We start from the raw sequence: 13793 nt of genomic DNA on the forward strand, positions 1-13793 counted from the left end.
CACACAAGTCACTCACATATCAGATACATGCCACACACGTCACTCACATATCAGATACATGCCACAAACATCACTCATACATGAGATACATGCCACACACAAGTCACTCACATAGCAGATACATGCCACACACATCACTGATACATCAGATACATGCCACACACACGTCACTCACATATCTGATACATGCCACACACAATTCACTAACATATCAGATACATGCCACACACATCACTCATACATCAGATACATGCCACACACACGTCACTCACATATCAGATACATGCCACACACAAGTCACTCACATATCAGATACATGCCACACACGTCACTCACATATCAGATACATGCCACAAACATCACTCATACATCAGATACATGCCACACACACGTCACTCACATATCAGATACATGCCACACACAAGTCACTCACATATCAGATACATGCCACACACGTCACCCATATATCAGATACATGCCACACACAAGTCACTCACATATCAGATACATGCCACACACATCACTCATACATCAGATACATGCCACACACAAGTCACTCACATAGCAGATACATGCCACACACAAGTCACTCACATATCAGATACATGCCACACACAAGTCACTCACATATCAGATACATGCCACACACAAGTCACTCACATATCAGATACATGCCACACACGTCACTCACATATCAGATACATGCCACAAACATCACTCATACATCAGATACATGCCACACACAAGTCACTCACATAGCAGATACATGCCACACACATCACTCATACATCAGATACATGCCACACACACGTCACTCACATATCAGATACATGCCACACACAAGTCACTCATATATCAGATACATGCCACACACAAGTCACTCACATATCAGATACATGCCACACACGTCACTCATATATCAGATACATGCCACACACAAGTCACTCACATATCAGATACATGCCACACACAAGTCACTCACATAGAAGATACATGCCACACACAAGTCACTCACATAGCAGATACATGCCACACAAGTCACTCACATATCAGATACATGCCACACACAAGTCACTCACATAGCAGATACAAGCCACACACACGTCACTCACATATCAGATACATGCCACACACAAGTCACTCACATTTCAGATACATGCCACACACGTCACTCATATATCAGATACATGCCACACACATCACTCATATATCAGATACATGCCACACACGAGTCACTCACATAGCAGATACATGCCACACACATCACTCATACATCAGATACATGCCACACACACGTCACTCACATATCAGATACATGCCACACACAAGTCACTCATATATCAGATACATGCCACACACAAGTCACTCACATATCAGATACATGCCACACACAAGTCACTCACATATCAGATACATGCCACACACGTCACTCATATATCAGATACATGCCACACACAAGTCACTCATATATCAGATACATGCCACACACGTCACTCATATATCAGATACATGCCACACACAAATCACTCACATATCAGATACATGCCACACACACGTCACTCACATATCAGATACATGCCACATACATCACTTGTACATCAGATACATGCCACACACACAAGTCACTCACATATCAGATACATGCCACACACAAGTCACTCACATATCAGATACATGCCACACACATCACTCATACATCAGATTTATGCCACACACAAGTCACTCACATATCAGATACATGCCACACACACGTCACTCACATATCAGATACATGCCACACACAAGTCACTCACATGTCAGACACATGCCACACACAAGTCACTCACATAGCAGATACATGCCACAAACATCACTCATACATCAGATACATGCCACACACAAGTCACTCACATATCAGATACATGCCACACAAAAGTCACTCACATATCAGATACATGCCACACACAAGTCACTCACAGAGCAGATACATGCCACACACATCACTCATACATCAGATACATGCCACACACACGTCACTCACATATCAGATACATGCCACACACAAGTCACTCACATATCAGATACATGCCACACACGTCACTCACATAGCAGATACATGCCACAAACATCACTCATACATCAGATACATGCCACACACACGTCACTCACATATCAGATACATGCCACACACAAGTCACTCACATATCAGATACATGCCACACACAAGTCACTCACATATCAGATACATGCCACACACAAGTCACTCACATAGCAGATACATGCCACACACGTCACTCACATATCAGATACATGCCACACACAAGTCACTCACATATCAGATACATGCCACACACAAGTCACTCACATATCAGATACATGCCACACATATCACTCACATAGCAGATACATGCCACAAACATCACTCATACATCAGATACATGCCACACACACGTCACTCACATATCAGATACATGCCACACACAAGTCACTCACATATCAGATACATGCCACACACAAGTCACTCACATAGCAGATACATACCACACACATCACTCATACATCAGATACATGCCACACACACGTCACTCACATATCAGATACATGCCACACACAAGTCACTCACATATCAGATACATGCCACACACAAGTCACTCACATATCAGATACATGCCACACACATCACTCACATATCAGATACATGCCACAAACATCACTCATACATCAGATACATGCCACACACAAGTCACTCACAGATCAGATACATGCCACACACAAGTCACTCACATAGCAGATACATGCCACACACATCACTCATACATCAGATACATGCCACACACACGTCACTCACATATCAGATACATGCCACACACAAGTCACTCACATATCAGATACATGCCACACACAAGTCACTCACATATCAGATACATGCCACACACAAGTCACTCACATAGCAGATACATGCCACACACACGTCACTCACATAGCAGATACATGCCACACACACGTCACTCACATAGCAGATACATGCCACACACGTCACTCACATATCAGATACATGCCACACACAAGTCACTCACATATCAGATACATGCCACACACAAGTCACTCACATATCAGATACATGCCACACACGTCACTCGCATATCAGATACATGCCACAAACATCACTCATACATCAGATACATGCCACACACACGTCACTCACATATCAGATACATGCCACACACAAGTCACTCACATATCAGATACATGCCACACACAAGTCACTCACATAGCAGATACATGCCACACACATCACTCATACATCAGATACATGCCACACACACGTCACTCACATATCAGATACATGCCACACACAAGTCACTCACATATCAGATACATGCCACACACGTCACTCACATATCAGATACATGCCACAAACATCACTCATACATCAGATACATGCCACACACACGTCACTCACATATCAGATACATGCCACACACAAGTCACTCACATATCAGATACATGCCACACACAAGTCACTCACATATCAGATACATGCCACACACGTCACTCATATATCAGATACATGCCACACACAAGTCACTCACATATCAGATACATGCCACACACAAGTCAATCACATATCAGATACATGCCACACACAAGTCACTCACATATCAGATACATGCCACACACGTCACTCATACATCAGAAACATGCCACACACACGTCACTCACATATCAGATACATGCCACACACAAGTCACTCACATATCAGATACATGCCACACACGTCACTCACATATCAGATACATGCCACAAACATCACTCATACATCAGATACATGCCACACACACGTCACTCACATATCAGATACATGCCACACACAAGTCACTCACATATCAGATACATGCCACACACGTCACCCATATATCAGATACATGCCACACACAAGTCACTCACATATCAGATACATGCCACACACATCACTCATACATCAGATACATGCCACACACAAGTCACTCACATAGCAGATACATGCCACACACAAGTCACTCACATATCAGATACATGCCACACACAAGTCACTCACATATCAGATACATGCCACACACAAGTCACTCACATATCAGATACATGCCACACACGTCACTCACATATCAGATACATGCCACAAACATCACTCATACATCAGATACATGCCACACACAAGTCACTCACATAGCAGATACATGCCACACACATCACTCATACATCAGATACATGCCACACACACGTCACTCACATATCAGATACATGCCACACACAAGTCACTCACATATCAGATACATGCCACACACGTCACTCATACATCAGAAACATGCCACACACAATTCACTAACATATCAGATACATGCCACACACATCACTCATACATCAGATACATGCCACACACAAGTCACTCACATAGCTGATACATGCCACACACAAGTCACTCACATAGCAGATACATGCCACACAAGTCACTCACATATCAGATACATGCCACACACAAGTCACTCACATATCAGATACATGCCACACACAAGTCACTCACATATCAGATACATGCCACACACGTCACTCACATATCAGATACATGCCACAAACATCACTCATACATGAGATACATGCCACACACAAGTCACTCACATAGCAGATACATGCCACACACATCACTGATACATCAGATACATGCCACACACACGTCACTCACATATCTGATACATGCCACACACAATTCACTAACATATCAGATACATGCCACACACATCACTCATACATCAGATACATGCCACACACACGTCACTCACATATCAGATACATGCCACACACAAGTCACTCACATATCAGATACATGCCACACACGTCACTCACATATCAGATACATGCCACAAACATCACTCATACATCAGATACATGCCACACACACGTCACTCACATATCAGATACATGCCACACACAAGTCACTCACATATCAGATACATGCCACACACGTCACCCATATATCAGATACATGCCACACACAAGTCACTCACATATCAGATACATGCCACACACATCACTCATACATCAGATACATGCCACACACAAGTCACTCACATAGCAGATACATGCCACACACAAGTCACTCACATATCAGATACATGCCACACACAAGTCACTCACATATCAGATACATGCCACACACAAGTCACTCACATATCAGATACATGCCACACACGTCACTCACATATCAGATACATGCCACAAACATCACTCATACATCAGATACATGCCACACACAAGTCACTCACATAGCAGATACATGCCACACACATCACTCATACATCAGATACATGCCACACACACGTCACTCACATATCAGATACATGCCACACACAAGTCACTCATATATCAGATACATGCCACACACAAGTCACTCACATATCAGATACATGCCACACACGTCACTCATATATCAGATACATGCCACACACAAGTCACTCACATATCAGATACATGCCACACACAAGTCACTCACATAGAAGATACATGCCACACACAAGTCACTCACATAGCAGATACATGCCACACAAGTCACTCACATATCAGATACATGCCACACACAAGTCACTCACATAGCAGATACAAGCCACACACACGTCACTCACATATCAGATACATGCCACACACAAGTCACTCACATTTCAGATACATGCCACACACGTCACTCATATATCAGATACATGCCACACACATCACTCATATATCAGATACATGCCACACACGAGTCACTCACATAGCAGATACATGCCACACACATGTCACCTTAAAAACATGCCATAGACAATTCACTCACATATCAGATACATGCCGTGCACATGTCACTCACAAACTAGATACTGTACATGCCGCAAACAGTTTGCTCATACATTAGATACATGCTGTACCCACATCATTCACACAATAGATACATGCCACACACACTATCCTGAAAGGTGGCCATTTTGCTTTTCTGACAGTTGGGACAAAGGATGTGAAAAAAATGTCTGTGTTAGAAAATGATCTCTGTAAGCAGGCACCTCCCGTGCAACCTGCCCTGCCACCATAGGTAACATGTAATAACACAGTTTTGTTTAATCATTGCAAGAGTCCTTAACATTCATTAACTCATGATTAAATGGCTTTAAATTAAGTTTGTTGAGAGTACGGCAAGCAACAACTGTTGGTTCACAAGACATTCATTACCCAGAAAATGCGTCTGCGTCATAATTACCAAGTTATGATGTAGGGCTGGTTGTTACAATAGAAATAAGTGACTGCAATCAGTGGAGTATAGAATGACAGAATGACATAATCTGCATAATCTCAGTGATTAGTACTTCATGTAAGTAACAGCCTAAGGGTATTTGACATCTGCTTTCCAAATAATGAAATAGTCTATTGAAAGGTTCATTATAGGGACTGGAAACAAGTCACAGAAATAGACAGAAAAACAAAAATACTTGCACTAATTGGACTGATTAGTGTGAAGAGGATCAAACCGTAAATTGCTATATAAAATTATAATAATTTAGTGACTTGAATTTATATACAGTAAATGAAACATTAACATAATTCATAAGAATGTAATGTAAATGCATTTTACACCTATATTACAGCCTCAGCACCCAGATCTGCAGTTCTTCTGAACCGAACTTGCACCAACATAAGCTTCTATGTTTGGTTCTAAGGTTAGGCTCACAAATATAGGCTCTATCCCCAGTTACACAGGCATCCCAACTAGTGTATTATAGGAGAGGCTTCAGCCATCAATTCACATGCAAGCTCATTTTTTAATTGAAAAAGCATCCAGATCTTTCCATCATAGCTGATTTTAGCTATTTCTCAAAAAAGAAACCATTGAAACCATTGTTAACACAATTTAATCAAAATAAGACATTTTTTTGAAGAGTTCAAACATCTTGAGTTTTTTTAAGCAGAGACCACTTCTGGAAGCCTTCCTTTTTGGAAAGTTTTTATAGGAGTTTTTTCATTTCCTGAAGCGATTTTGAAGAGGTTTTTTTTATCCTGAAGGGTTATTTACAGCCATTTGATTGAACAGTTCCTGGTTTGGAGATGATTCCTTCAGGATCTGCTTCAAAGAAATGAACTGCACTTTCATTTTCCACCAGGTGTTTTTCAAAAACTCTTCAGGAATAATAAAAAAAGCTCAAAAACTCATATTAACAGAAAACTGGATTCCCATGGAAATGATTTGTGAGGCTGTGTGAGAGTTTTTTGGTGAGTTTTTGATGCTGCATATTTTCACTGTCAAAAACACAGCGTCTTACAGTTTCAGCAAAGTGGATGGGCTTTATAGATATCTCATGCCCACTGTGCTTTTTTTTACTCAGCGTAAACTGACGTGCGGTGCGTGTCTCAAATCCGCAACGCTGAGTTTTATGTACATTTTTCCCCCTAGACTTGCATTCGAAGTGTAAAATCCGCAAGTAATAAAAACACATGCGTTTTTAGTGCTTTTCCACAGCGGAAATGCATCAAAAACGTATGTAATCCACAAATGACTGTATCAATAAAGTTTTGTCAAAGCCAAATGCCAGGAAGTTTCAAAAACAAAGCAGCTTTATTTAAAACGTGACACACCAACGAGACAAAGACCACAGGATCAAAAACGCAATAAAAGCGCATGTAAAAAAAACATACTCAAAAACGCAATGAAAAGATGCAAATAGCCTAATTCACCTAATAGGTGCAGAAAAGGTGTAGAAAATCTGCACCCGCAAAAACTCACCAAATACTCATCATGGGAATGTAGCCTTAGGTTTTTCAAGAGTGTTTCAAGCAGATTATGAAGAGGACAGGATCCACTCAAAAAAACCTCTTAAAAACACCTAGTGTGAAATTAGTTCACTCTAACTTATTTTGATGAGTTTTTGAAGCACAAACTCCAGGTTATTGAGGAGTTTTGATTTTTTTTAGGAAGATTTCAGCAATGTGCACACAACATCATTTAGATGCCGATGCAGCCATTGAGTTTTACCAGAAAAATGCTCGCAGCCTTCTTCCTGAAGCGGCTTTGACATTCTTCTTGCAATGGTCCCACCACCGCCATCTCTTACCCTATACTATTAAGCATAGAGAACGGGTGGTTTTCCAACTTTGAAGTTGTTGAAAAAAAGCGACGTAAGATGAAATGTGCACACGAATGTCGCTGCATTATGTTCTTTTTATGAGCCGCTTTTGTGGTACTTTTTCATGCGGATTCCTAACGGAATCCATGTGAAAAAGACGCCATGTGCAAATACCCTTCAGAGAGTGTCTGCTCCATAAACTCAGCCAAAAGGCTCATTGAGGGCACACCCTGAACATAACCTAATGCTTTTATGAAAGCAAAAGTGGATTAGATCCAGTGGATCTAATGTTTTATTTTTTTACATATTGAAAGTTAGCAAGCGTTTATATCCCAAACTATCACTATCATTATAAGCATACAGAGTAGGATTTGTATATGGTTCTTGAGATGAAAGTATGTAGTGTTTCCTATGTGAGAGATTTGTTCTCCAGAGGTAGGGGAGTGGGATGCTTGGAAAGATCCTCTCGGCTGCGATGAGGCAATAATAGATCTCTGAGTCACAGTATCCTTGCATGGGAGGTATTTGGTTACAGACCTTTTATGGGTCCTGCTCAGCTGGGATATCTGTATCTGCATTATACATCCCATCTATTCTTAGGTGGCACTTCACGCCGAGTGAACAGGCAAGATTACAATTACCTTATATTTGCTAGAACCAAGAGTCTTTTTCTTTATCTTTCCTATTAGTTTGACCTTAGTGCAAAAAAAGTTTATTATTTGTCTGTTTTATTCCTCTCAGAGCCTTCAAGCGGCTGTACTAAAAGAACTTGTCAAAAATGGCTTACAACGTATCCCTCGCTGGACCCGGCCCGTGGGGATTCCGCCTGCAAGGAGGAAAGGACTTTAACATGCCCTTGACCATCTCTAGAGTAAGTGCGAAGGGTTGGGACTAACATGTTACAGTGTGGAGAAAGCTCTGATGAGATATGTGTCTAATGCAAGAACATAAGGTTTTATAGAGCAGGATGGGGCTGTGAAATGGAGTGTGTTTCCTGAAAAGTACATGTAGGGTAGATCGTTAACGCTTTCCTGTCTGCACTGTGTACGCTTGATATAGTCTCAGGTAATCACATGCATATTAAAAATTGTCAATTTAGTGATGCCTCATTTGTCAGATGTGTCAGAGGCAAATTGGTCATTTGGCATCATTTATTGGGGAAATGTGTATTATTATAGGAGTTAGAAGGTAAAAGACAACTTTAACTCTTCTCCATCAGTAATAAGCAACAACTTATTTTAATTTAAAATGTCCAATGTTTGTAAAGGACAGTGATTGTTATGTGTGTCCGTTCTGCCATAATTCAACAGGTTTTCATAGTCAATAAAAGGAGGCAAGGAAACCTGAATTACATTTACATGGTTGTTACATTGTGCTGGAGTTTAGTTAGGAGGAGTCTACTTATAGCTAGATCTTTTTTTAACCAGTATGGCTGTTACTAAGTCTAATACATTTGTTTCACCCAGCTTTCCTAGAGACCTGAACAACAAATCTATCTAGACTATCTAAAAAAGAGAAACACGAGCAAATAATGCATAGGTGAAATGATATGTTATGCAGGAGCCTGAGAAAGATGAATCACTGGCCTGATGGGTGCATGAATTGGGCAACGTAATTGTTAAATCTTCAAGATAAATAGGTAGATAGATAGATAGATAGATAGATAGATAGATAGATAGATAGATAGATAGATAGATAGATAGATCGATCGGTGGGGCGCCAGGGAACTATTTTCCCAGTTAGATAAAATGCCTGGCTGCCAATCCATTCATTCCCTATAGACCTGCCAATGGCTGCACTCATTTTTTTCCACTCCATAGAGAATGAATGAATCAGCGGTTGGGTCTCCATTTTGGAATGGAGATAAAAGTTCCCTCCAATGATAAAAATTCCCTGTTCTGTCATTCAATTCGGGTTCCAAAGGTGGGAGACGCACCAATCAGCAAGTTATCCCCTCTTGGTTGGATAGGAGATAACTTGATAACTTGTTATCACTGGACAACCCCTTTAACATTAGTATTAAGCTCCACTTTCGCTTGTGATATATTAAATACATTTCCATATTACATATATATTCTTTACTAATATGTAAACTTTGAAAATCTACAGTAAATATTTAATTGCTGGGAGAATGACCATGGTTTGGCACAGATGTTTATATGTTTGGTTAGAAATGTTTCCAGTTTCTGCTATTGTAAATCAGCAGCTGCATAACTTGAATCTTGTTGGCTCCAATGCAAATTCTCCAACAGGACCCCCAATTATTACAGATCTTTATCTCTATCACAGCCCCCCTAGGCTCCAAGGCCTGGCTACGACTGCCCACCTGCGACAGTCCAAAACCATCTACAACCAAACATCGTGTCTATTTTTCTTGATTTGCTGGAGGAGACCTAGAGTGTTTTAGTAATGGTGCCATCATGGCCATTATGGCAAGGAGATATAATAACCACATCTGGACTAAAGTCTTCCATGCACATTTGATCTAAGTCAAGCCTAGCTGAGTGTGCATGTGCATGGATTTCTATGAGCCCTACTCCAATGAAATAGGACAGTCACAGAAATTTCTGCTAGACCAAAAGGTCTTGATGCAATTGCCTTATATATTTGCATTCATGCATCAAGACTTTTTAGTCAAAATGTTGCAGTGTCCGATGAATGACATTTTTGTGCAAATGTTTGCAACTGTTTGCCATTATTCAAATTAAGTTTTAACAAGACTTAAGAATTTAGAGTTCTAAAAAGTAGCAAAAAAGTTGAAAATTCACTTTATTAATAGACAGAGGTGTAATATCTTAAGATGCGCCAAATTTACCAAACATTATGTGTCTCTTTAATAAGTTTAACGCAAATAACGGCGACGCAGCCACCTTGAAAATTTCCTATCATAATACAATTGCCTTATATTTTACTGTATCCACTTCATACGATTGCTAAATATGCATATCAGTTGTCTCACCGCTTGCTTTCTTCAAAGTCTGAAGAAATGATTTGAAGAAAGCAAACTGTGGGGCAACTAAGTTTTAATATGCATATCTGCCCTTTTTATAAAGAGAAAGTTGTGAAATAAAAGACAATGTGGCTCATTCATAAAGACTTGTGTTGCACACGCCATTCTTATTGAAGGGCTCGCTGGAGTATGATGTGCCGGATTTATTAAAAGGCACACACCACTTAATGAATTTGTACTCCAGAAATGCTACGCCATGCTGGCGTAAGAAACACTGGCATTTTTGCTGAACTTGACGGACGAGTGTAGCCATGAACATGTTGGCAGAGCTGCTTTAGATTGGCGTGAAAACGCCAATAGTCAAAAAGTTTTTGCACAACTTCACAGTATTCTGGTGTAAAAACTTTGATGAATCGCCCCCATTGTTTCAGGGTGTTTGTTTGCTTATGGGATGTCTATGTACAATATTTTCTCTCATTCACTTTTCTCTTCCTATCGGTGACATTTCATTTCTTTAGATACTTTAACATACTTAAAATCCCTGGAACAGTTGAAATTAAATACCACCAATAATGACTGGTAATACTGAGTGCAGTCACGCGGCTAACAAGCCCAGGTATTGCACATGGTAATAATAAGAGACTGCATTTGGCCAGATCTGAATGCAGATTGTGAAATTTCTTGAGCCGAACACATTCCAACAATACAATAGACAGATGAAGAAACCTCTAGACCTCAGTACTGTGGGATCATTTGGATTCCACCATCTCAAGTTGCATGACAATATCAAGTATTACTTTTCATGAATGATTATTGTGTATCATGAAATACTAGTATATTGATACGAGAGTACTCATGAATGATTTTTGTGTATCATGAAATATTAATATATTCATACTAGAATACTGCAATAGATGACTTCTATTATTATAATATGAAACTTCTCAGTGTTAAGTTATGCCACCAATGAGAAACATTTACTGAGCTGCAGAAATTGTTCCAGAATTTTGTCTTAATTTGTCCTATAAACTGTACTACGTGTTTTGCAGCACATTTTTTTATGTGTTTAAGACACTTTTCCTGGCATGTTCAACAAGGCGACCTTACAGAAAGGGGATGTGACTTGTTGAGAAAGGAGGAATGACCTGTATTGCAACACCGTGCACCAAAATTGTGCCATATTTTGACTACATTTATTGGCTAAAGTAAGCCCATTAATTAGCAAGCGTCACTTTAAAATATTTGTTTTACAAATTATAGCTTTGCAGCAATATGTAGTACTCAAAGGAGATTCACAAAAAGGTCATGTCTGTGTGCATCCACTCAAAACCTCAGGTTTTTCTACGGTTGCTTGCTTCATAAACACAGATACTGTATAGAGTCAACAAGTGGACAAGCTGACCGCTGATAAAAAGCAAAGGTATGTTTATTGGTCATACTCACAAAGTGAAAATAAAAATGCACATTTTAAAACATTAGCCCATGTCGCCTTCTGTCTGACAATGTTTCGCTCTCTTGTGGCTTTGTCTAGGGCTTGCCTTAATTGCTTTCGGACTTAGACTAGACAGTCCTAAAGTGCACAAAATTTATCAAAGTCCAAAAGCAATTAAGCCAAGCCCCAGACAAAGCCACAAGAGAGCGAAACATTGTGTTTGCGCTAAAATATATAGTTTTAGTAAATTGGGCTCACGGAATCATGTTCTGCCTCACTTTCGTATGTAATCAGTCACATACCTTCCATGAGGCAAGTCATACCACTACTGTCAGTCCAAGAGTTGCAGCTTAGCTCTGAATTATCCTTACCCCAAATGCAATTTCCAAATTCTAAAATCAGCTATATACAGTACCTTCTACACACAGCATGATTAGGGCACCCATTTTAGTGCGTGCATGAGACCTTTGACCAAGGCCTGTGTTTTTGCCTAACCATTGCATGGCTGGTGGTCATGGAAGGCAGCAAAGTTTGATTTGGTCAGGTTGTGTTTATTAATACTTGTCCTGCATAAAACAATTCTTACCACTATAACTCACATACACCTTGCACCTGAAGTTTGCTTTCCACTGTTTGTACATATGTCTTCAGGTCAACTAAATATGGCTATGGACCACAAATTTGGATCCTGATGAAAGTGATTGATTTCTGGTTCATGGATTTTAAAAATAAAATAAAATAGTGCCGTTTGTGCTTCAATATTATATGAACAACTATGCTATAACACTACATAAGCCACAACATGAATATAGTATATATTCATATATCTACCAAATGAACAGTACTAGTGCAGGTTTCTGATATTTTGGATTTGAATTCTTATCATCCTAATGTAAAAAAATGGAGTCCTCATTAATTATCATCTTTTAATAACTAACCGAAAATATGAAGAATAGCAAATGTTCCTGACTATGTAGACTCTCCATCAGGCATAGTTTGTGCTATCAAGAGATAAAGGGCTTGAGTTGTATATACTGCCCTTTCTTACTCATCCCTTTGAAGTCTGGTTATCTCCTAATTATAGATGCACAGGATCAGAGTTGGTTCAGGTGATTAACAAGCTGTTGGAGGTCCTAGGGTGCTTGGTGCAGGAGGTCATAGTCAATCAAACAGTGACAGGTGAAGAACCAGTTGTGTCCACCAATCAGAGAGAGCATTGTTCCTGCTTTCCTCCTCCTAAAAATAAACCAGGGGCAAGTGGGAACATTCATGAAAGATACTTGAAGTGTTATCTCTCTGTATAGTTATTCCA

General features: G+C 39.9%; 1 protein-coding gene across 17 annotated transcripts in view; it reads left to right on the top strand.

Annotated features, from left to right (window-relative positions):
• The window catches only part of LDB3 (LIM domain binding 3), a 303819-nt gene that overhangs the window by 42094 nt on the left and 247932 nt on the right, over positions 1-13793 (top strand). For 16 of the 17 annotated variants that reach the window (XM_073685870.1, XM_073685873.1, XM_073685876.1 and 13 more), the window contains exon 2: positions 8841-8970. In XM_073685870.1, coding sequence (XP_073541971.1) covers positions 8878-8970 — 93 coding nt within the window. In that variant the 5' untranslated portion in view covers positions 8841-8877. Of the gene's footprint in view, positions 1-8611; positions 8725-8840; positions 8971-13793 lie in introns of those variants that run through there. The other variant, XM_073685871.1, reaches the window with a different exon arrangement.

The sequence above is a fragment of the Phyllobates terribilis genome, unplaced genomic scaffold (genome assembly GCF_046119375.1).
Source record: "Phyllobates terribilis strain yellow unplaced genomic scaffold, ASM4611937v1 Scaffold_5__5_contigs__length_657084704, whole genome shotgun sequence".
Lineage (NCBI taxonomy): Eukaryota > Metazoa > Chordata > Amphibia > Anura > Dendrobatidae > Phyllobates > Phyllobates terribilis.